General features: G+C 51.9%; 2 protein-coding genes across 2 annotated transcripts; both read left to right on the top strand.

Moving 5' to 3' along the window:
• Positions 1-550: 550 nt before the first annotated feature.
• Positions 551-25,633, top strand: LOC144727803 (uncharacterized). Its single transcript, XM_078606915.1, has 13 exons — positions 551-557; positions 1,275-1,394; positions 13,221-13,442; positions 13,547-13,666; positions 13,852-14,073; positions 23,216-23,335; positions 23,530-23,754; positions 23,852-23,968; positions 24,134-24,358; positions 24,466-24,582; positions 24,750-24,974; positions 25,065-25,181; positions 25,347-25,633. The coding sequence occupies exons 1-13, from the start codon at positions 551-553 to the stop codon at positions 25,631-25,633; spliced, it is 2,124 nt and encodes a 707-aa protein (XP_078463041.1).
• On the top strand, positions 15,228-22,068 carry LOC144727696 (uncharacterized). Its single transcript, XM_078606723.1, has 2 exons — positions 15,228-17,400; positions 21,188-22,068. Exon 1 carries the CDS (start codon positions 16,028-16,030, stop codon positions 17,024-17,026), a length of 999 nt encoding a protein of 332 aa, XP_078462849.1. The 5' UTR covers positions 15,228-16,027; the 3' UTR covers positions 17,027-17,400; positions 21,188-22,068.

Raw genomic sequence — 25,633 nt, 5'->3', positions numbered from 1 at the left:
TTGCAGCTTGCACTCCGAATCAGCACAAATGCAATAACAGTAACTCCGAATGTTTGGACCCACTCTACGTCTGCGATGGAGAAACTGACTGTAGCGATGGATCTGATGAAAGCGACTGTGAAATAGGTTTGTTTAGAGAACAACTGTATTAACTGCCATTCGATAACTTAAACATGGATGCATTCTATCTACATATCTGTCAATTTACATTCCATAAAGTAACTTGGACAGCGGCTCGGCCAAATTAAGTACAAATTCATAATTGTCAAAGTATAAAATGTCACCAATATTTAACCTTTCATCGTTGTCATCCCAGAGTGTTCCGACAGTCAGTTTCGCTGTGCCGATAAGAAGCATTGCATCCCTGGACGTCTTTACTGTGATGGAGAGCCGGACTGTGCAGACCAGAGTGATGAGACTCCAAACTGCCAATGCCGCTCAGACCAAATCCGTTGTGGCAATGGAACCTGCCTTGGAATAGTGTCCGTGTGTGATGGAGTCAACGACTGTGGAGACTATGCAGACGAAAGCAACTGCAGTGAGTTAAAACATGGGACGTATACTTTAAATTAAGAATTCCATATCTCAATGAAAACATCTCTATCATTTATAGAAAGGTTTTAATTGACATTTGTTTTGCAGCTTGCACTCCGAATCAGTACAAATGCAATAACAGTAACTCCGAATGTTTGGACCCACTCTACATCTGCGATGGACAAACTGACTGCAGCGATGGATCTGATGAAAGCAACTGTGAAAGAGGTTTGTTTACTGAATAACTCTATTAACTGCCATTAGATAACCTAAACATGGATGCATTTTATCTCTGTCAATTTACATTCCATAAAATAACGTGTACAGCGGCTAGGGCAAATTCAGCACAAATTCATAATTGTCAAAGTATAAAATGTCACCAATATTTAACCTTTTATCGTTGTCATCCCAGAGTGTTCCGACAGTGAGTTCCGCTGTGCCGATAAGAAGCATTGCATCCCTGGACATATTTACTGTGATGGGGAGCCCGACTGTGCAGACCAGAGTGATGAGACTCCAAACTGCCAATGCCGCTCAGACCAAATACGTTGTGGCAATGGAACCTGCCTTGGAATAGTGTTCGTGTGTGATGGAGTCAACGACTGTGGAGACTATGCAGATGAAAGCAACTGCAGTGAGTTGAAGCATGGGATGTATACTTTAAGTTAAGAATTCCATATCTCAATGAAAATATCGGTATCATTTATAGGAAGGTTTTAATTGTCATTTTGTTTTTGCAGCTTGCACTCCGAATCAGTACAAATGCATTAACAGTAACACCGAATGTTTGGACCCACTCTACGTCTGCGATGGAGAAACTGACTGTCGCGATGGATCTGATGAAAGCGACTGTGAAAGAGGTTTGTTGACAGAATAACTCTATTAACTGCCAGTAGATAACCTAAATATGAATACGTCATATCTACATATCTGGAAATTTCCATTCCTATTCTTGGGTCTTTTGGTAAAGTCATGTACAGTGAGGGAAAAAAGTATTTGATCCTCTGCTGATTTTGTACGTTTGCCCACTGACAAAGAAATGATCAGTCTATAATTTTAATGGTAGGCTTATTTGAACAGTGAGAGACAGAATAAGAACAAAATCCAGAAAAACGTATGTCAAAAATTTAATCAATTGATTTGCATTTTAATGAGGTAAATAAGTATTTGACCCCCTCTCAATCAGAAAGGTTTCTGGCTCCCAGGTGTCTTTTATACAGGTAACGAGCTGAGATTAGGAGCACACTCTTAAAGGGAGTGCTCCTAATCTCAGCTTGTTACCTTCATAAAAGACACCTGTTCACAGAAGCAATCAATCAATCAGATTCCAAACTCTCCACCATGGCCAAGACCAAAGAGCTCTCCAAGGATGTCAGAGACAAGATTGTAGACCTACACAAGGCTGGAATGGGCTACAAGACCATCGCCAAGCAGCTTGGTGAGAAGGTAACAACAGTTGGTGCGATTAGTCGCAAATGGAAGAAACACTAAAGAACTGTCTATCTCCCTCGGCCTGGGGCTCCATGCAAGATCTCACCTCGTGGAGTTGCAATGATCATGAGAACGGTGAGGAATCAGCCCAGAACTACACGGGAGGATCTTGTCAATGATCTCAAGGCAGCTGGGACCATAGTCACCAAGAAAACAGTTAGTAACACACTACGCCGTGAAGGACTGAAATCCTGCAGCGCCCGCAAGGTCCCCCTGCTCAAGAAAGCACATATATGTAATAAAAGACACGGACGCTTCTCTCTGTCCTGTGTCCTTTATTTGGGTTCGATCTCTTTTCCCTCACGGCACTCCCCTATATACTCTCTGCTCTGCAGCCCCAGGCTGCTGTCGCTCACGTAGCCCAACTCCCTCCAAGCAGACCCGCTGCTGTCTCGTCGCGCAGACCCCTGCTGCCCAACTCCTCCCTTGCAGACCCGCTGCTCTCTGCAGCCTCCTCGCTGCTCCTGCTGCCCGGGGGTCGGTCACCGTTGGCCGACGGTGCCGATCCTCGTGGCCCGGGTGTGTGGCGATCTCGCCACTCTCTCTCTCACCCTTCGCCCTGCGTGGCCTCACACTTTCCCAGTCTCCGATCACTCCCCACTGCTCCCGGTTACCCCCCTTATAGACCTCTACCCTCTCCCCCACGTGACGTAACTCCTCCCCCCATGACGTCACTTCCGGGAGGTCGTTTACGCCCGCATTACACCACCCTCCCCCGTAGAGAAAATCCAGCCGACCTCGGCTGAACACAACTCCAATAAGCAATGCGAGCGAACACGACCGAATACGAAAAAGGACACAGAACACACCATAATATACCGAAAGAACAAGAACACAACACAATAATTAACGAAATGTGAGGGATTTCGAGCGGGTGCGGGTCGCCGGGCTGTCCCGGACGGTCGGTGGCCCTCCCGCCGAGCGGGAACGTGGCAGGGTTTTAAGAGCGACAGGCTGAAGTTCGTCTGTCGCTATTGGAGGCCTGGCAACGTCCCGGTCCCCTATTCTCGAAGGCGCAGCATCAGAGGCGTCCCGCAATCGTGTCCGCGGCGGGGTTGGAAGGGCTGCGGGCCTCAAAGGTTCCGCAGCCGTGGTAGGCGCACCCCGAGCTGAGTCTTCTTTCCCCTGCCGCGTCACGGCCGGCTCGTCTGTGCTGGCGAATCCTTTCTTGGAGCGGCCGCTGTCGAGGCCTCCTCCTGGGGCGGACCCGGGACGCGGGCCCAGCAGTCCCTGGCATAATGGCCCTTACGCCCGCAGCGGAAACAGTCGATGTTGTTGCGCCTTGCTGCGGGCGCCCCGTCCCGACGCGGCCGTGTCGGCGGCGCAGCTCGCGGCCCCGGCCACGGAGCAGCGGCAGCCGACAGCTCCTGCGGGCACCTGTCGTCCGGCACATAAACTGCCTTCTTGGGGTCCCAACCCACGGCTCCCCCTTCGACGATGGGCCCCCCCGTCCACGCCGTAACTTGCTTCCACCGGCGCAGGTTGAACTGGGCGTCCAGACACTTAGCCGCAGCCCGGGATGTGAGCTTCTCGTGACCGCACACCGGCATGGGAATGCCGAGATCCCGGGACAACTCCAGCATCTTCCCCAGGATGAGAGGTTCCAACAGGTCAGGCTCCATCTCCGGGTTTGCGGCCATTGCCAGCTCCAGTTCCGCGCCCCTATACGCCACCGGAGACTCCTCGGGTGCGCGTTGTCATTGCACAAACTGGCGATGAGCATCATCCGGCGGCTCGTAAGCGTCTGCCATTTCGTCGAACACACCACGCAATGTTTTCTTCTTCGCGGCTTTTATAGAGCGAAAGAATCGAACGGACTCGTCATCAAGGAGAGTCAGAAGAACTTCTAATGCCTCGGCGTCAGTCCACCTCGCCGAGCGTACCGCTGCCAAAAATCTGCAGGCGAACGCACTCCAATCGCCCCCGATGGAGAATTCCTTGACAGTCGTTAGGTGACGACTGCGACTCCTTGGCGCGCTCCCTCCAGCCGCTGACTCATCCGGTGGCATGTTCAACATGGCGTCGCAGCGTGGTGTCGACAAGATGGCGGCCTTCCGTTGCGGAGGGCCCAAAATGGCGGCTTCCCGCCTTTCGTCGTGCGCCACGCCCAAGATGGCGTCTTCGTGCCGCGTGGCTGATGGCGTCGACATCGAAGACAACCCGGGCTCCTGCGGACCACCAACATCTCCTTCCGACGCCGCCCTCGGCGTAACGAGCTCACACAACTGTGCAAGTACGTTCTTGAGAGTTTCAAGTTGCTCCGCCATCTGACTCCATCTTAAATCCGCGTCCTTTGGTGCAGACTGGTCCGCCGACGCGGCGACATCTTGGACCCCCGGACCCGCACTCGTCCCAGCACGGATCTCCTCTGCCGGAGTCGGGTCCACCGCAGGAGGAAGGTCATCGTCGTCAGAAGATGAAGCCGATGCCGGAGACGGAATATTCTTTTTTCTCAGTTATTTAGCCATGCCGTTACACTTTTGACACCAGTGTAATAAAAGACTCGGACGCTTCTCTCTGTCCTGTGTCCTTTATTTGGGTTTGATCTCTTTTCCCTCACGGCACTCCCCTATATACTCTCTGCTCTGCAGCCCCAGGCTGCTGTCGCTCACGGAGCCCAACTCCCTCCTAGCAGACCCGCTGCTGTCTCGTCGCGCAGACCCCTGCTGCCCAACTCCTCCCTTGCAGACCCGCTGCTCTCTGCAGCCTCCTCGCTGCTCCTGCTGCCCGGGGGTCGGTCACCGTTGGCCGACGGTGCCGATCCTCGTGGCCCGGGTGTGTGGCGATCTCGCCACTCTCTCTCTCACCCTTCGCCCTGCGTGGCCTCACACTTTCCCAGTCTCCGATCACTCCCCACTGCTCCCGGTTACCCCCCTTATAGACCTCTACCCTCTCCCCCACGTGACGTAACTCCTCCCCCCATGACGTCACTTCCGGGAGGTCGTTTACGCCCGCATTACATATACATGCCCGTCTGAAGTTTGCCAATGAAAATCTGAATGATTCAGAGGACAACTGGGTGAAAGTGTTGTGGTCAGATGAGACCAAAATGGAGCTCTTTGGCATCAACTCAACTCGCCGTGTTTGGAGGAGGAGGAGGAATGTTGCCTATGACCCCAAGAACACCATCCCCACCATCAAACATGGAGGTGTAAACATTATGCTTTGGGGGTGTTTTTCTGCTAAGGGGACAGGACAACTTCACCGCATCAAAGGGACAATGGACGGGGCCATGTACCATTGGGTGAGAACCTCCTTCCCTCAGCCAGGGCATTGAAAATGGGTCGTGGATGGGTATTCCAGCATGACAATGACCCAAAACACATGGCCAAGGCAACAAAGGAGTGGCTCAAGAAGAAGTACATTAAGGTCCTGGAGTGGCCTAGCCAGTCTTCAGACCTTAATCCCATAGAAAACCTGTGGAGGGAGCTGAAGGTTCCAATTGCCAAACGTCAGCCTCGAAACCTTAATGACTTGGAGAAGATCTGCAAAGAGGAGTGGGACAAAATCCCTCCTGAGATGTGTGCAAACCTGGTGGCCAACTACAAGAAACGTCTGACCTCTGTGATTGCCAACAAGGGTTTTGCCACCAAGTACTAAGTCATGTTTTGCAGAGGGGTCAAATACTTATTTCCCTCATTAAAATGCAAATTTATAACATTTTTGACATGCTTTTTTCTGATTTTGTTGTTGTTATTCTGTCTCTCACTGTTCAAATAAACTTACCATTAAACTTATAGACTGATAATTTCTTTGTCAGTGGGCAAACGTACAAAATCAGCAGGGGATCAAATACTTTTTTTCCCTCACTGTAGATAGGTTAAAAGAAAATAACAAAAACTAAGAATTTTAATCGCAACACAAGCGGTCGTCTTCAGGAAAAGGGGGTTAGCTTCCAAGGCAAACTGTTTATAAGGGTTTGAAATTGGCGTAGCCTAAATGTCAGCAGCCAATGATAATGTAAGCAGCCAACCCGACGGTGATTGGTTTTTCAGCAATCAAAGGGCTGTCAGGGGAAAATTAGTATCTTAAAGAGAGATTAGCATGTTAATGGCAAATCGCAGAGTGTGAAAGCGTACGTTTGAAATGAGCATAAAGCACAACTAACATCGGAAGGTGGTAGGATGGGAACATCATAGCCAATTATGACTTAAACTGGTTGATAACGTCCTTCCAATGATTGCTCAGTTTGTATCCATCTTCTCGGTGGAAATTGTGTCTGTGTCTATATATATGGATGGCATCATGAACGAATCCGTTGACAGCCAGTGGGCTTGCAAAGTACCTTCGTCTTAGAGAAATCTATTTCCTGTGAGCCCACCGCATTAAAACAATTGTCATGGCATTACTGGGTGATGCCCCAGGACGACAGGGGGCGGAAGAGTGCCCGGATCTAGCTGGACCGTGGCACTAAGGTTGAACCCAGGGGGGCTCGTGACTGGAGGTATGGACCCCAGGACCCCCACGAGGGGGCTGGGGGGATGACGTGTCCACAGTCCAGGTCCTTCTCGAAGGTTCAAGAAGGAGGGCGTGGCTAGGAGCGGAGAGAGCCGGGACTGACTATATAAGCCGTACCCCTGAACGGGTCCGGCTGCTGTTGTATACTTGAAGACCCGAAGCCACCACCTGAAGACCTGAAGCCGTCACCCTGAAAAGGAGCCCGAAGACAGGACCCGGACCCCAGCCGGGGTCGGGTCAAAGTTAACCTCCCCAGTGTTAGGGCGCATTAGCCCTGAGGATATACCTCTGTAGAGTATCGGGTGGAAGGAGCCATTACCCCTTCGTGTTAAGGTCATTATTATAATAAACGTGTTGCCTCTATTAAGTCTCGCTCTTCATTCTACCCACTTCAACTGGCGTCAGAAGTGGCCAAATATGTAGCTAAATTGCTATTATGGAAACACGAAAAAAAACTCGTACCAGGGCTCCGGAGGAAGAGGAGGACGACTCAACAGCCCCGGGGTTGGCAGCCCCGGACGGGGGAGGAGAAGTGCCGCCGGCCGAGCTGCACACTGCCCGGCCGCCCGGTGGGTCACCATCGTCGGGGATGGGTGCTTCGGGTGGCGCACTCCCGCCTCGCCGAACTCCTGCACACGGCGGCATCCATCCTCGACGAAATACATCGCGGGGAGCCAGCGGCGGAGGAGGGAGGAGTGGAGCTGCGCGGGGCTGCAGTTCCCTCCCAAGATTTTTTATTTCCCGCTAAAAGTGGGGGAGCTTCCGCCGGAAGCCTCGGTCACCTAGATATCTTCGGGGCTTCCGCCCACGATTCCCACCAATCAGGAATCGCCACATCAAATTTGGCGCGACTGGTGGAAGGGGCCGCCATCTTACCTTCAGACGGCGGATCAGTTCCCGCCAAGAATTAAGTGGAGCGGGGCGCGTTTCGTCTCTCCAACAATGTCTGCCCATCCTCAAAAAATTCTACGCAGGTGGAGGCAACTGGGCGGCCTTCCAAAGAAAATTCTTCTCCAACTGCAAGATGGCGGGGTGGGCGGAGGCGCTGCGAGCGCTCCCGGCCGCCCTGGACAACGACGCCCTGTCTGCCCTCATCACCATCTCGCGGGTGGATCACTCTACGTTGCAGCAAGCGCTGCAAAAGATGGCGGCGATTTATGGACCACCATCGGACACACGCCATCGCTTTTCTGCACGGAGGAGGGGTGAGTCTGAGACACCCCTAGCCTTCCGCAGTGCGTTGTTGGCTTTGATGAAGGCCGCCTTCCCCCGCATGGACCACGAGGACATTGATGCTCTGGTCCTGGAGAAGATGCTGGCGTTGGCGTGGGACCTGCGGGTAGTCATACATGCCATTGACGTTGAAGACCTGTGCTCCCTCCGGGCTGCCAAGTGCATCCAGGTGCACTTGCTCCTACAGTGGGAAGCGGGCCTTGCGAGCCTGTGCTGCGCCGGACGAGGCGCGCAGTCTGCCGGAGGAGGCGGAACCCACCCGGGCCTTCGTGTCAACCCGGGACAGGGGATGGCGAGCGGACGACCGGCCATGTCAGGATGGCTCCAAGCAGCGGAGACGGACGTCACCACAATGGGACCGGGCCCTCGTCACCTGCTACAACTGCGGACTGCGGGGACACGTGTCATCAGGCTGTCATCGTCCCCTCATTCATCCCTATCTCGCGGCAATCTGAGGCGAGTCGCGGCACCATACACACACGGCTCCTGCCTTCACCTCATGCATCTCTTTGTGCCGGCTCACGCGTTCGTTGTGCATCGGGTGTAGGGGGGCCAGAATGCGCTCAATCCGCCTGGCCACTCCGACCGGGTCAGTGGTCGGAGCTGGCTCATAGGGTTGTTGTCGCGACCGCGGGATCCTCGGTCGTTATCGGTTCTATTGAGGGTATCACTTTCCGGATGCTGGTCGATACGGGAGCATCGGCGACCATCATTTCGGAACTCATTTATAACATCTTACCCGAGAAATGCCGCTCCCTATACCCCGTTGAGGTGGCATGCTTCGCCGCTAACGGGGGTTCATTGGGCATCATTGGCCAAATTACTGCCCAAATTTGTATTGGTGAAATTAAATTAACGGGCCTGATTCTGGTTTCCTCATCCCTTGCCGTTCTGTGCTTACTGGGGACTGATTTCTTGGGTCAGATGCCTATCAAAATTTTGATCGACCAGGCATGCATTGAATTGCCATCCAGCCATCGGTTGACATTCCTGCCCTCCCTCACTCGGTTGTGTACGGTCTACGCCACTGTGCAGGCACTGATGTTCCGGACAGTGCGCATTCCCCCTGGAGCGTAAATGCTTGTTCCCCTTCGCTTGCACAAACCACTCGATTCGGTGGCGACGGCAGGGGGAATCCTCTTGGGTCCATAGAAAACGGCTGTGCGGGGGTTGTAGCTGGTCGGGGCACAAACCATAGTGTCCAACGACAGGGAGTCCTTCATCCAGGTCTTGAATGCCGGGTTGCGGACTTCCGTCATACCACAGGGTACCGTGCTCACTCACGCGACACCGGAACTCCAAGGTGATTTGGTTGTGGGGCATGTTGGGGCCGTGCCTCGGCCGCAGCCGCACACGGATCTGGATGAACGGTGGTTGAATTCACTTTGCTCAGAGGCTGGTAACCTGTTAGAATCCCAGAGGGAAAAATTGCAGGCGCTCTTGCGGGAATTTACTGACGTTTATAGCAAGATTAAATTTGACATTGACCGCACTAACATATTAAGCCATCATATTGACACAGGTGATGCCGCTCTCATCCGGCAGAACCCCTATTGGTTGAGTCCAACGGAAAAGGAGCATGTCCGATTGACTGTTAATGACATTCTGGCTGCGGACATCATTTTGCCATCCACCAGCCCGTGGGGGGCTCCGATCGTCCTCATTAACAAACATGATGGCAGCTTGCGATGTGTGGATTTTCGCAAACTGAATACAATTTCGGTAGCGGGCGCTTATCCCCTTCTTCAGATGGACGAATCCCTGGATGCCCTGGCAGGTGCACTTTATTTTTCCACACTGGACCTTCTGTCCGGCTTTTGGCAATTGCCTCTGGATGAGGCCTCCAAGCCCCAAACGGCCTTCTGTATGCCACAGGGCCTTTTTTATTCAACTGGCTCCCGATTTGTCTCCACTTTGCTCCAGCGACATTCCAGTGTCTCATGGAACTGGTCCTCACTGGGCTTCAGTGAGACTCATGTCTGATATATTTGGACGATGTCATCGTCTTTAGCCGCACGTTTGAGGAACACCTAGATTGCTTGGGGGCTGTCTTTGTTAAAATGCGAGCAGCCAATCTCAAATTCAAGCCCCAAAAATGTCACCTCTTGCGGGAATCCATGCGGTACCTCGGGCACGTTGTCAGCCAAACAAGCATTGCCACTGACCCGGAGAAGACGGCTTGCGTCCAGACGTGGCCGACCCCCACTTCGGTGGGGGAGGTGCGGAGCTTTATCGGGTTTGCATCTTATTATCGTCGGTTTATGGCAGGGTTTGCTTCCATCGCTAAGCCCCTCCACGTGCTGATGGCCAAGGGCCAAAAATTTCATTGGGGGGAGGAGGCCGCATTTGTCGCGCTTCGTGAGTCATTGGTTAATGCCCCTCCCCTATGCTACTCCAACTTTGCCACACCGTTCATCCTCGAACAGATGCCAGCAACACCGGTATTGGTTGGGTAGAATGCGTCGTTGCATATGGCAGCAGAGTGCTGTCCCTGGCGGAGGAACGCTACTGCGTTACGTGCCAGGAGCTGCTAGCCATAGTTTTTTTTGTGCAGCAATACTGGCCATATCTATAAGGCAGACAGTTTACGGCATGGTCTGGTCACGCGGCGCTGCAATACGCGTTGCGAGTTGACCAACCATCCGGTTAGCTCTCTCGCTGGCTGGAAGTCCTTCAGGACTATTCGTTCACCGTTACCTACCGGAAGGGTACCCAGCACTTGAACGCCGATGCTTTGTTGCGGTTACTACCGAGCGACGGATGCGCATGCTTCTTGGGCTCGGGGCGCTGTAAGCAGCCAGTTGACAGCTCGCCCCCACCTCTCGCGGCGTCAGCCAAAATGGCTTCCTCAGGGGTGGGTTCCTCCAAGGTGGCTGACGAGTGTGTCGCACGGGATCCCGTTCTCAGCTTCGACCTTGCTGATTGGGGACGACTCCAAGTGGAGGACGTTTACCTTCTAAAGTTGCGCCGCTGCGCTATGCGGCCTGATGGGGTTAAGGGCCATGGGGGATTTGCATCTGTTATCTTGCGCGACAGCCTCTTGATGAAATGGGATGACAGCGCGCATTGATACCAGATCGTCGTGTCCACCGCCCTGTGGGGTAAGACTGTATGAGCTGTCCATGAGCGCCTTTTGCACTTGGGGGTACACAAGACCCTTGCCACGCTCCAGATTGACTTCTTTTGGCCAAGCATGGCAAAGGATGTGGCTGATTTACTGCAGGGCTGTGTGCAGTGTGCGCAACGGAAACTGCCAGCTAAGCCATCTTTGCAATCGATCCAAGTGTCCCGCATTAATGAGCTTGTTGCTCTGGACATCCTTGGTCCCTTTCCCGCCACCCCCCAGGGTAATAAGTACTGCTGGTTGGGGTGGAATATTTCTCACGCTGGCCTATGGCCTGGCCGCTCCCCAACCAGTCGGCGACGGCCATCACTGACGCCTTTCTCCATGTCTATGTCTTAGACAAGGGTGCTCCTGAGCGTCTTTTGACTAGGTGGGCTAGGGTATTTATTGTTGGGATGCTGTGTGGTTGCTGTTTGTTGTTGCTGTTTGTTGAGGCACACGCGCTTGGTTGTTGTTATGTTACCTGCTTCATTCGCTTTGAGGGGGAGTTGGCAGCCGGGATGGCTGGGTTCTACGAGGGGGGGAGTGATGTAGTGGCATTACTGGGTGATGCCACTGCTCCCCGGATGTAGTGCCAGCCCCAGGACGCCAGGGGGTGGAAGAGTGCCTGGATCGAGCTGGGCTGTGGCACTCAGGTTGATTCCAGGGGGGCTCGTGACCGGAGGAATTGACCCCAGGACCACCAAGAGGGGGCTGGCGGGATGACGTGTCCACAGCCCAGGTCCTTCTCGAAGGTTTGAGAAGGAGGGCGTGGCTAGGGGCGGAGAGAGCCGGGACTGACTATATAAGCCGGACCCCTGAACGGGTCCGGCTGCTGTTGTATACTTGAAGACCCAAAGCCGCCACCTGAAGACCTGAAGAGGAGCCCTGAAGAGGAGCCCGAAGATGGGACCCGGACCCTAGCCGGGGTCGGGTGGAAGTTAAGCTCCCCAGTGTTAGGGCGCGTTAGCCCGGAGGATATACCTGTGTAGAATATCGGGTGGAAGGAGCCGTTACCCCTTCATGTTAAGGTCATTATTGTTATAATAAACGTGTTGCCTCTATTAGGTCTCGCTCTCCATTCTACCCACTACACAATGATCAGCCATGGCCGAGGTATTGGTCCTACCGTGTTTCAGATCTGCCTTATATCCACGAACATGGTCCGAGATATGTTGAATAGTTTCCCCAATGTAACTACTGCCGCAGACACAGCTTAGTTTGTAGATGCCGAGGTATTGCAAGTCAGGAATTGTATGTACTGTGTTAAATCGAACCTGGATCTTGTGTTTGCTCATGATTTTGGAAATATTTTTAGTGACCCCTGCTATGTATGGCAAGGTGATGGTTTTGAATGGGTCCTCAGATGGTTCTTTCCCAACGGTTGGGGTGATAGCTTTATGGATTGTGTAGTCTGAATATCCATTCATCTTGAGAGCTTGGTGTATGTGTTCCAGTTCACTGGCTAGGTGATGACGGTCGGAAATACATCGAGCTCCATGGTGTAGAGTTTTGATAAGGGAATTCTTCTGGGATGGATGGTGGTGGGAGTCAGGTTTTAGGTAGGCATCCATATGGGCAGCTTTCCTGTAGACAGAGTGTCCTATTGAGCTATCTGGTCTCTTTTCGATTAAAACATCCAAGAATGGTAACTTGCCATCTTTTTCCACCTCCATGGTGAATTTGATGGCTGGGTGTATGGAATTTATGTGGTTGAGGAATTGGTTCAGAGCTGGTCGGCCATGTGGCCAGATGACGTACATGTCATCTATGTACCTCTTCCACAAGGACGGACAAAGAGTGGATGCCTGGATGGCATCTGTCTCAAATCTTTCCATGAAAACATGGGCTACAACTGGAAATAAGGGAGAACCCATTGGGGTACCTTCAACTTGTTTGTAGAATGTTCCATTCCAGGTGAAGTAAGTGTTGGTGAGGCAGGCAGTGCGAGTTGAGTACAGCTGAGGTGGTCTTACCAGTGAATGGTTGTAAGGTCTCAGACAGAAATTGGGCCAGTTTGTAGGTGGGTGAGTCAATGGTGGAGACGATAGGACGAAGGGGTGTCCCTTCTTCATGTACTTTTTGGGAAGCCATACGATCTGGGTAGTCTAGCAGCAGAGGGTTTTAAGGAAAACCGCTTGGTTCGTTCGATCAAAGATGTCGAATCAGTAATTATAGGGTTTTTTTTGTTATTTTTGTTATTTTCTTTGAACCTATCTACGTGACTTTACCGAAAGACCCAAGAATATGAGTTCCTGCAGTCACGAAAGCTTTAAGCCAAGATTTTATTTACATTCCATTAAGTAAATTGGACAGATGTAAGGCCAAATTAAGCACACAGTCATCAATGTCAAAGAATAACATTTCACCAATATTTATCCTGTCATCGTTGTCATACCAGAGTGTTCCAGCAGTGAGTTCCGCTGTGCCGATAAGAAGCATTGCATCCCTGGACATCTTTACTGTGATGGGGAGCCTGACTGTGCAGACCATAGCGATGAGACTGCAAACTGCCAATGCCGCTCAGACCAAATCCGTTGTGGCAATGGCACCTGCCTTGGAATAGTGTTCGTTTGTGATGGAGTCAACGACTGTGAAGACTATGCAGATGAAATCAACTGCAGTGAGTGAAAACATGGGATATATACTTTAAAATACTAATGCTACATCTCAATGTGAAATCTGTATCATTGATAAGAATATATTAATTGACATTGTTTTTTGCAGCTTGCAATCCGAACCAGTACAAATGCAATAACAGCAACACCGAATGTTTGGAGCAGCTTTTCGTCTGTGATGGAGAAACTGACTGTAGCGATGGATCTGATGAAAGCGACTGTGAAAGAGGTTTGTATACAGAATTATTAACTTCCAGTAAATAACCTAAACATGGATGCGTTTTATCTATACATCTGTCAGTTTACATTCCATAAAGTAACTTGGGACAGCTGCAAGACCAATGAAGCACACGGTCATAAATGTCAAAGTATAACATTTCACCAATATTTATCCTGTCATCGTTGTCATACCAGAGTGTTCCGACAGTGAGTTCCGCTGTGCCGATAAGAAGCATTGCATCCCTGGACGTCTTTACTGTGATGGGGAGCCTGACTGTGCAGACCAGAGTGATGAAACTCCAAACTGCCAATGCCGCTCAGACCAAATCCGTTGTGGCAATGGAACCTGCCTTGGAATAGCGTTTGTGTGTGATGGAGTCAACGACTGTGGAGACTATTCAGATGAAAGCAACTGCAGTGAGTTAAAACATGGGATGTATACTTTAAAATACGTGTCTCGGCCTCACTGTGCGCTGCGTTGCACCACTATCCGAGTAGTTAACCTCGCATTCAATAAACCTTCAGAGCCAGGGTGAACATCCGACTCCAATGTATTTAATGAATAGAACGAGGTAAAACTTATGGGAAAACACAACACAAAATACAGCATCTGTTGATACAATGAACGAACACTGCAGCATCATAACATTTATTGTCTTAGATAACATGAATCTCAACAATAGGTCCTGGATGGACCAGGCACCTACATTAGCACTGAATAGCTATACAAGAGAATAAGCTACTGTGTTAAATAAGGTCACTTTGTCTAATCACCATACTGCAGCCTAAATGTATAGTGCTGCATATAACACTGAACTGTGGATGAGATACTTCTTCATCCTTGCTCTCAAGATCGCATCAAAGTTACATGGGCACAAGTCTGCCTCGACTTATCCGACTAAAAGTAACATCCACAATAATGCAAGTGGCAGGCTTCGTTGTTAACTACGCCTCATATTTATCGTAACAATTTTACAGCATTATAAAGGCATTTGAAGCTTTATAATGGAAATCCTAACATTATAACAGCATTCCCAGTATTATTAGAACATAAACGAACTTACAGACAATGCTTCTTAAAGTCCCACAATGAACAGATGCACCTGTCTTCACTGAGACGTTATATGTGCCTCCATTTTCTACTCTGTGTAATGGCTGACACCCTGCCTCATGGCTTAGAGAATCTTAAATCGTAACTTCCTGGTCACGTGACAAAACTCAACGCCATATCAGGAATTCCTGTGAAAGAACACCCCCATATCTGGCGCGGGGCAGAACAATACAAATGCTATTGTGGAGGCCGACGTCCACCTCGCCGCTCCCCATGAGCGGGCGGGGCATGACGTCCACCCCCTTCCACTCCCCCCTCCTCCTCGTCGGCCGCCTCTCGCCGGGCCCCCGCCGATCGGGTGATTGGCCCCCCCACGCCAGCGCCCTCTGTGAGGGACATGGCTAATTGGCTGGCTCACCACCGCCCGGGGTTATCTCCCACACGCTCAAATCACACCACCACACAAACGAACGCGGAGGCGTGCACGTACGCGCCCCTGCAGGTGCGTTTTTCCCTCACAAAGCTGGCACTGAACAAGAAGAACGGCGGCGGTATGAATATGCACGCGTCCCTCCAGGTGGTTAAGCCCTAATAAGCGTGCCCGCAATGCTAACGGAAAAGGAACGGCGGCGATAGGACTATGGGGGGCACACCTCACCGTTAACGCTATTTTTACTGTGTAAACACGTTGTTTAAACGCACCCCACCCCCGCCCCACTCACGCAGCGCCGCAGGTGCGCGTCTTCCACACATACGCGCGTAAACACGTGCAACAAACGTCGGCCGTATATGTTGTAATACACGTGTAATAACAGCTATAGTGGGTTCACGTGGGGGATTGGCTTGCCGGTCCTGCTTGTAGCCAATAAGGGTCGAGATAGGGAGCGTGGGGCCGGCGTGATCACGGCATGTCATCAGGGGTGATTGGCCCAGCCATTCGGGGCCCCAGCTAATGGGGATCCGGATAAGAGGCGTGGTCCCGGGAGTGACAGGGAACCATCGAGAACGGTCGAGATTGCCCATGGAGGATTGGCTGGGGGGACCACGTGACGAAGGGATTAAGAGGGAGGAGAGAGGGATGATCGAGAAGAGACGGGGAACTGAACGGGGTGAGAGCCACGTGCGAACGGGGCTCCGGGTGCCACGTGCGCGGTGGGAGTTGTGGGAGTCTGCCGCTCTCCGTTGTCTGCCAGCAACGGAGCGTGTGGGAACAAGTGTACCATGAAGTGAAAATAAAGAAGACCGATTCCGAATCCGTCTCCGGAGAATTATTACATTGGTGTCAGAAGTACTTCTGCGACTGTTTGGACGATCGTCAAGATGTCCAAGCACCCCAGAAAAAAGAACCTGCCTGTGCCTCTATCGGAGGAGGAGGTCGAGACGGATGAAGATGAGCTGTTGGGAGCTACAGCCCCTATGCCGCCTGCTGAAAATGTACTTCTCGACGTCTCTCAGCGTCGACCGACGGAAGATGCGACCGCTGCAGGAACAAAAGGCGAGTGGCGGCTGATGGCGGAGCAGATCGAGTCATTACGCGCCATTCTGCTTAGTCTGGTGACCGCGGTGGCATCCTCACCAGCCGCGGGCCGCCAGATTGCCGATCAACTGGACACCGCGGGAAGTAGTCCGGTGAAAGAACCTGCGTCCGCCATTCCTTCTGCTACGCGGGAGGACGCCGTCATTCTGGGTGGAGCAGCTGCGCCGGAGCCGTCGGCCGCCATTTTGGGCGCGCCTACCGCCACGCGGCCGCCGGCCGCCATTTTGTCTGATACGGGTGGAGAGCGGGAACGTCAGTCGGAGACGCCCGCGGCGCGCGCTTGCCACCGCGGGCATCGCCTTCCACAAATCAAAGAATTCATCGCCGGGGGTGATTGGAGTGCTTTCACATGGCGCTTTGAATCGGCTTTTAGATCCGTCAATTGGACGGAGGATGAAGCGCTGGGAGCGCTACCTACACTGCTCGACGATGTTTCTCTGGGGGTCTTCCGTTCCATCCCGGCGGCCAAGAAGAAGACACTGCGGGACGCGTTCGCGGAGATGGCGGAATTCTATGACCCACCGACGTCGGCCACCAGAAAATTTATGTTACGTCGCCGAGCATCGGAGGAATCGCCATTGGCCTATCGGGGGGCATTGATGGCGCTGGCCATGGCTGCCTACCCCGACGCGACGGCCGACCATTTGGATCCTCTCATCCTCTCCCGTATGCTGGAGTTGGCTCAGGAACTCAAGATTTCGCTGCCAGTTTGCGGCCACGAACCACTTACATCGCGATGGGTGGCGCGCTGCCTGGACGCAAAATTTAATATCAGGCGTTGAGACCAGATGGCGGCGTGGACGGGGAAATCGACGGGCCACCTTTGGGGTGGTCTCCACGACTGGTGGTCCACTGCTCCGACGACTCGGGCGACGACGACATGCTGGCTGCTGCTGTTTCGCACGGGATTCCGGGATGGCGGCTGCGCGACCAGCGTGGCAACTACATGGGCCGTCCGCGTGCAAGGGCCGGGTCGTCCGACCGCCGGCCGACGTCGGCGGCGTGCTTCAAGTGCGGCAGACGGGGCCATTTCGCCCGTGACTGCCGCTGTCGACCTCTACTGTCGCCTCCTCCGACGAGGGGACCTCCATCTCCTCCACCTACTGCGGAGCCGCAACAACCTCGGGCGAGTCGGCACACATCGGACACCCGGCAGGTCCTGTCACATCACCCATCCATTCGCACTCATTCTCACACTCCTCAGGAAAAATTTACTTCCCCCGCTACAGTTACGCGCTCTGCTACGCAGTGGAAAAAATTGGCTCGCAGGGTTGTAGCTGCGGCTTCGGGCTCGTCGACGGTACGCGGTACCATCGACGGCGTTGATGTGCGCATCTTGGTGGACACGGGCGCGTCGGCCACCATCATTTCTGATGTTATTTTTCATTTGTTGTCCATCCCTGCGTCGCAGATACGTAAGGTTAATGATGCGTGTGTCGCCGCGAATGGGGGAAGCATGGGTATCTGTGGCCAGGCAGATGTGAGCATCACTATCGGGAATATTACCGCCGCAGGACCTGTATTGATCTCTCGCTCGCTAGCTGTTCCATGCTTACTCGGTACTGATTTCCTGCGTCGGATGCCGCTGAAAATACGAGTCGACCAGGACTGTTTGGAAATGCCGGGGGGTCGTCGAATGGCGTTCCTGCCTTCCTTGCTGGCCAGCGCGCCTGCAAGTAACGCAGTTACTGCCGTTGTTGCTGCTACGGTGGAAGTACCACCGGGAGCACAGATGCTAATACCGTTGCGTTATCGTAAACCCCTTCGAATGGGAAAGGGTGCAGAAGGCGTGCTGCTATCCCCATCGAATTCGGCATCTAAATCCTTTTCTTTAGCGGCGGCACAAACGATCGTGCGACCGGGTCAAGCACCTTTTATACAGGTGTTAAATGGGGGACCTGACCGCGTTATTGTTCCGGAGGGGTCGGTGTTGGCTCACGCCACTACCGACTTCGCCTCTTGCAACGCAGCGCCGCGCGCACGAATGCCCGCTGGTAGGCCCCCACACGATTGCTCTCAAGAACGTTGGATCGCTGATTTGTGCAGAGAAAATTCTTCCTTGTCGAACGAACAAAGGAACGCCCTGCGTTCATTATTGATACAGTACACTGATGTTTTCAGTAAAAATGATTTGGACCTCGGCCGCACGTCGCTTTTGTCGCACCATATTGACACCGGTGCGACGCCTCCCATCTGTATGCACCCTCATCGCATGAGCCCGGCGGAAAGGGATCACGTGCGCGGAGCGGTAAATGAATTGTTGGCGGCGGACATCATTTCGCCGTCCAACAGCCCTTGGGCCGCGCCCGTCGTTCTGGTAAAGAAGAAAGATGGTGGTACAAGATTTTGTGTTGATTTCCGCCGGTTAAACAAAGTTTCGATGGCAGATGCATACCCCTTACCGAGGATGGATGATTCGTTGGACGCTTTATCGGGTGCTAAGTTTTTTTCCACCCTTGACCTGTCCTCGGGGTTCTGGCAGCTTCCCCTCGACGATGAGTCGAAGGCGAAAACGGCGTTCCGCACGCCGCAAGGTCTCTTTGAATTTAATCGGTTGCCTATGGGCTTGAATGCGGCACCGGCGACGTTTCAGCGGCTCATGGAATTGGTGTTGACGGGACTGCAGTGGGAAACGTGCCTCATATATCTTGACGATATAATTGTTTTCAGCCGCACGTTCGAAGAACACCTCCAACGTCTAGAGGCGGTTTTTCAAAGAATGCGTACGGCTGACCTTAAATTTAAACCTAAAAAATGCCACCTTCTGCAACACTCTGTCCGTTACTTGGGTCATATTGTCAGTTCGGACGGCGTATCCACTGACCCTCTGAAAACGAAATGTGTACGAGAGTGGCCCACACCCACTTCGGTGGGAGATGTTCGGCGGTTTATTGGGTTCGCTTCCTATTATCGCCGCTTCGTTAAAAATTTTGCGACGTTGGCAAAGCCATTACACGTTCTGACTGGCAAAAATCAAAGGTTTAAATGGGGAGCGGAAGAGGAAAAATCTTTTATGGCACTTCGGGACCACCTCGCCACGGCGCCAACGCTGGATTACCCAGATTTCTCACAGCCGTTCATCCTCGATACGGATGCTAGTGATATCGGCATTGGGGCCGTTTTGTCGCAACGTAAGGACGGGGTAGAGCGAGTAGTGGCGTACGGCAGCCGGGTTTTGTCCCCTGCGGAAACACGCTATTGTGTGACAAGACGGGAACTTTTGGCAATTGTTCACTTTGTCCGATTGTACCGGCCGTACCTGTATGGACGGAAATTCATAGTCCGCTCAGATCATGCGGCTTTACAATACTCCTTGAAATTAGATCAACCGTCAGGCCAATTGGCTAGGTGGTTGGAATCGCTACAGGAATTTTCCTTTGATATTACATACAGGAAGGGGACCCGTCACACGAACGCTGACGCGCTCTCACGGCTGCCACCCCTTCCTCAGTGCACTTGCCTGACGGGCACGCACCGCTGTGCGGCACCAGCCACCTCGCCTTGTCCGGTTATGGGGGCGATAGCGGATGATGATGCAGGGGCGAAAGCGAAGGAGGACGACCAGCAAGGGTCGGTGGACACGGATGATATCTTACGGCTACCACACGTGGTCTGGCTACGTGAGCAGGAGGCTGATGCCTCGCTGTCTCCGCTACGGAAATTGATAGGGAAACAAAAATCTCAATTGGCGGGTTGGAAATGGCGGATGTTCCGAGGCAAGTCGGGATTGTTAATGTGTACTGACGGGTTGTCTCACCGACCACGCTTGGTGGTGCCTACTTCGCTTCGCTACGACCTGCTTCGTGCTCTGCACGCTGATAAGTTGATGCACCTCGGTGTCCAAAAGACTTTGGCCGCGCTGCAAAAGGATTTCTTTTGGGCCGGTATGACGGCAGACGTCAAGGACTTTATTCGCTCATGCCAGGACTGTGCAAAGAGGAAGCCGCCTCGGAACCCCTATATACCACCGTTACATTCCATTGAGGTGTCCCGCATTAACGAATTGGTTGCTCTCGATATTCTGGGCCCGTTTCCCCCGTCGGCGAGGGGCAATAAATACCTTCTCGTCGGGGTGGAATATTTTTCTCGATGGCCGATGGCCTGGCCTTTGCCCGACCAGACGGCAGCATCCATTACCGACGCTTTCTTGAACGGGTATGTCATGGACAAGGGGGCACCTGAGAGGCTGCTCACAGATCAAGGGCGGAATTTCTCTTCCAAATTGCTTAAGGAAGTTTGCGACGCGTTGGGTACGAAGAAAATTCGCACTTCTCCTTACCACCCACAAACAGATGGTATGGTGGAACGATTCAACCGCACCCTCTCGGCTATGCTTTGTCACACGGTCAGTGAAAAGCAAACCGATTGGGACCTGCACATACCAGGCGTCTTAGCGGCTTACCGCATGGTTCCACACACGTCCACGGGATACTCACCATTCTTTTTGATGTATGGCCGTGAAAATGTTCCACCCATCGATGTGCAATTGGGTGAGCCGAGTAAGCGACCGTCCCGTTCCTTGCCTGACCACGTGCGTGACTCGCTTGAACGAGTGACGGAGGCGCGAGAGGCTGCCCGGTGTGCGACGGCCCGTGCTCAGGCAAGGAACGAACGTTATGCGCGTCAATCGCATACTCACACGTCTTGGTCAGTGGGGGACCGGGCGTGGCTCCACTGCCCCCAGGTACCGGCGGGCACATCCCCCAAGCTGCACAGGCCGTGGCGAGGGCCTGTGACACTAGTGGATGTTCGGAACTTGCAGAGTATCCGTGTTCAGTACGAAAATCGGCGGTGGTATGTCCACTCCTCACGGCTTAAACCCTATGTTGACGCGCGTGTCGGCCCTTCATCCCCACTAGTTCACCTGCCGGGTTCCGTCGAGCCGACCACGCCGATTGTCACATCCATTGATCCCAAGGGGGACTGTGTTGTGCCTCCTACAGATGAACAGGTTCTGAGGGCTGAGGGGGCCCCAGCCGCCCCCCCTCCAATGAGACCTGCCCTGGACGTGACCGAGCATCAACAACCTACTTCTTCTTCGAGCCTACCACCTCCTGTCCATCCGGAAGCAAGGGGATCATGCGCTGGAAGCGGAGGGGGTCCCGCGTCGCGTACGCGGTCGAAATCTCTTCCGTTTCGTTAACGTTTGATCGTTCGTTTATTTCCCTGTTGTTACTGCGCTGCAGGGGCGCCCTAATGTATGTGGTGATTCTTGTTGTATGGGTGACTTTTTTAAATGTTGTTGGGCGCAGGGACGCCGGTTCACCCTCGTTTCGTTAAATGCACCTTGGTGCCCTAATAATGTGTTCGGAATTGGTTTATCACCCTTTCCCAGCCGAGACGGCTACTTTTTTTCACCGGGGGGGGGGGGGTGATGTAATAACAGCTATAGTGGGTTCACGTGGGGGATTGGCTTGCCGGTCCTGCTTGTAGCCAATAAGGGTCGAGATAGGGAGCGTGGGGCCGGCGTGATCACGGCATGTCATCAGGGGTGATTGGCCCAGCCATTCGGGGCCCCAGCTAATGGGGATCCGGATAAGAGGCGTGGTCCCGGGAGTGACAGGGAACCATCGAGAACGGTCGAGATTGCCCATGGAGGATTGGCTGGGGGGACCACGTGACGAAGGGATTAAGAGGGAGGAGAGAGGGATGATCGAGAAGAGACGGGGAACTGAACGGGGTGAGAGCCACGCGCGAACGGGGCTCCGGGTGCCACGTGCGCGGTGGGAGTTGTGGGAGTCTGCCGCTCTCCGTTGTCTGCCAGCAACGGAGCGTGTGGGAACAAGTGTACCGTGAAGTGAAAATAAAGAAGACCGATTCCGAATCCGTCTCCGGAGAATTATTACACACGCGCGCCTCACACACACGCTCAAATTACCAACCTCGTGCCGACACTCTGCAGCCCCGCGCTCACTCTCTCACGCACCCTGATCCGCCACGCAGATGCACCACATGCAAATCGCAGACGCCACGCCGAGGTTCTACCCACACACAGAAATCACACTACACCGATATTCTGAACTAAAATGTATTAATGGCGCCAATACACACTACCTGGAAGAGGAATATTTTGCGAGGAGAGCCCAGCGTAACTCTGCCTATGAACCCAGCTGCTCAAACGTCCTACCACGTACCTTGAAACTGGACTCGCGGCATCTCACGGACGCTGAGAGAGTCGGAGGGAGAAGAACAAGAGAACTTGCCCAATCACTGCCTCGCAGCAGCACTCGCTGGCATCACACGGATGCTGTGAGTGGCTTGAAGAGGCAGGATGGCAGGCAGGGAGTGGGTCGTGACGGCCCGGAGGTTATAGACAACTGCCCCAATCGTCCCGGGACTCCCACCTTTATACTCTTGCTGCCGCCCTGCCCACCCATTGCTCTCCCGTGCCCAGTTGTTCGAGCCTTCGGTTTTGCTCTTTACGCCCCCTCCCCATTATTCACCCGTACCCAGTAGTTCGACCCTTCGGATTTGCTCTTTACGCCCAATATTCCACCTTCCGTCCTCCCCCCAATTTTGTAAGCAACTCATTGCGGTTGGCCCAGGGAACCTTTTCTTTTTGTGCCCATACAATTTTCAGCCAATTTAGGGGCACCGCAATATAACCTGTCCTGTGGGGGTCGGCAAATCTGCTGGCACCGGGAAACCGTGGGACTCTCCCCCTAGGGGCCCTTCGGATTAAAACCCGAGGTGCCAGGCAACCCCCCGTCAAGACACTACTTGGGTGCGCTGCGTACGGGCGTGTGTTCAGTGTGGGGGCTGGGAGGGGATCGCGGCATTTGCGGAGTTGCTCCGCGGTCGTGGCACCACACTATAGCTCAATGTAAAATCTGTATCATTTATAGGAAGATTTTTTTTTTACTTTATTTTCATTTGTATTATTTTATTGTTGTTATTTTTTTTTCTATCTACGTGACTTGACCGAAAGAAGCATAGCATAGGAAGATATTAATTGACATTGTTTTTTGCAGCTTGCAATCTGAACCAGTACAAATGCAATAACAGCAACACTGAATGTTTGGAGCGGCTCTTCGTCTGTGATGGAGAAACTGACTGTAGCGATGGATCTGATGAAAGCGACTGTGAAAGAGGTTTGTATAGAGAATAACTCTATTAACTGCCAGTAAATAACCTAAACATGGATGCGTTGTATCTACATATCTGTCAGTTTACATTCCATGGAGTAACTTTGATTGACAGCTGCAAGGCCTAATTAAGCACACAGTCATCAATGTCAAAGAATAACATTTCAACAATATTTATCCTGTCATCGTTGTCATACCAGAGTGTTCCTACAGTGAGTTCCGCTGTACCGATAAGAAGCATTGCATCCCTGGACATCTTTACTGTGATGGGGAGCCCGACTGTGCAGACCAGAGCGATGAGACTCCCAGCTGCCATTGCCTCCCAGAGCTGCAACTTCCTTGTGGCAATGGGACCTGCCTGGCCAAGGAGAGCTTCTGTGATGGAGTCAATGACTGTGGGGACTACTCAGATGAGGCCAATTGCAGTGAGTTTAATGTCTTTCCCATTGAAAACAATGAACAATTAAATAAGTCGTATTACATAAACTATTCATGAATAATTGATTGTCATTTTTTGTGCAGCTTGTTCACCAATTCAGTTCACATGTAGGAGCAGCAGGCTGTGCGTGGACTCAATGTTTGTTTGTGATGGAGAAACGGACTGCAGTGATGGATCAGATGAAATTGGCTGCGATATCGGTAACCTTCATGTTGATTTTTGTTTATCATCATTATAAATATATTAAAATGAAAAGTGATTTATCCTCATCATAAAGAGACAGCTCCTAATACCACCAGCAAAGTAATTAAATGGACATTCAAATTCTAAAAACAAACACCAATTGTTTATTTCTGACAACCCAGAGTGTGCAGTGCGTGAGTTCCGCTGTGCTAACAAGAAGCAGTGCATACCTGGATGGTTTTATTGCAATGGAGAGGCCGACTGTGCAGACCAGAGCGATGAGACTCCCAGCTGCCATTGCATCCCAGAGCTGCAAATGCCTTGTGGAAATAGGACCTGCCTGGCAAAGGAGAGCTTCTGTGATGGAGTCAATGACTGTGGGGACTACTCAGATGAGGCCAATTGCAGTGAGTGAAATGTCTATCAAAATACGAAACAATGTATATGAATAATGTGTACTTCTTTATAGAACCATTGCTTACAATCAATATTTACACGTGCTTTTATCTTGCAGCTTGCTCTCCAAGCCAATTCACGTGCAGGAGCAGCAGGCTGTGTGTGGACTTGATGTTTGTTTGTGATGGAGAAACGGACTGCAGTGATGGATCTGATGAAATTGGCTGTGATATAGGTACGTTTCATCATGAGTGTGCTTTTATTACTGTTGTAAATTTTTTGAAAATGATGCTTCATCATGGTCATTTAACGATGCACCTCATATTACTCGCAACAAAATAAATATTTGAAAGGTTTTAGAAGTAGCAAACACCAATAGTTGTCTATCATGTGACAATCCAGAGTGTGCAGTGAATGAGGTCCTTTGTGCTAACAAGAAGCAATGCATCTCTGGGCGGTTTTACTGCAATGGGGAGCCGGACTGCATGGACAAGAGCGATGAGACTCCGAACTGCAAGTGCCACGCAGACCAACAGCTGCCTTGTGGCAATGGGACCTGCCTGGCAAAGGATAACTTCTGTGATGGAGTCAACGACTGTGGAGACTACTCAGATGAGGCCAACTGCAGTGAGTTTAATGTCTTTCCCATTGAAAACAATTAAATAAGTTGTATTACATAAACTATTCATGAATAATTGATTGTCATTTTCTGTGCAGCTTGTTCACCAATTCAGTTCACATGCAGGAGCAGCAGGCTGTGCGTGGACTCAATGTTTGTTTGTGATGGAGAAACGGACTGCAGTGATGGATCAGATGAAATTGGCTGCGATATCGGTAACCTTCATGTTGATTTTTGTTTATCATCATTATAAATATATTCAAATGAAAAGTGATTTATCCTCATCATAAAGAGACAGCTCCTAATACCACCAGCAAAGTAAATAAATGGACATTCAAATTCTAAAAACAAACACCAATTGTTTATATCTGACAACCCAGAGTGTACAGTGCGTGAGTTCCGCTGTGCTAACAAGAAGCAGTGCATACCTGGATGGTTTTATTGCAATGGTGAGGCCGACTGTGCAGACCAGAGCGATGAGACTCCCAGCTGCCATTGCCTCCCAGAGCTGCAACTGTCTTGTGGCAATGGGACCTGCCTGGCAAAGGAGAGCTTCTGTGATGGAGTCAACGACTGTGGGGACTACTCAGATGAGGCCAACTGCAGTGAGTTTAATGTCTTTCCAATTGAAAAAATTTATACCACTTTAATAAGTCTTGTTACATGA

The sequence above is a fragment of the Lampetra planeri genome, chromosome 26 (assembly GCF_965212315.1).
Source record: "Lampetra planeri chromosome 26, kcLamPlan1.2.h2, whole genome shotgun sequence".
Classification (NCBI taxonomy): Eukaryota; Metazoa; Chordata; class Hyperoartia; order Petromyzontiformes; family Petromyzontidae; genus Lampetra; species Lampetra planeri.
The sequence above is the reverse complement of the archived record's forward strand: the minus strand, read 5'-3'. Positions and strand labels throughout refer to the sequence as shown.

Excerpts from the sequence above, each read along its gene's own strand:
- LOC144727803 (XM_078606915.1), top strand. Across the intron at positions 23,755-23,851 it reads CTCAGATGAGGCCAATTGCA|CTTGTTCACCAATTCAGTTC; the intron begins GTGAGTTTAATG and ends TTTTTTGTGCAG. Across the intron at positions 24,359-24,465 it reads CTCAGATGAGGCCAATTGCA|CTTGCTCTCCAAGCCAATTC; the intron begins GTGAGTGAAATG and ends TTTATCTTGCAG.
- LOC144727696 (XM_078606723.1), top strand. The coding sequence starts at position 16,028 with ATGTCCAAGCACCCCAGAAAAAAGAACCTGCCTGTGCCTCTATCGGAG.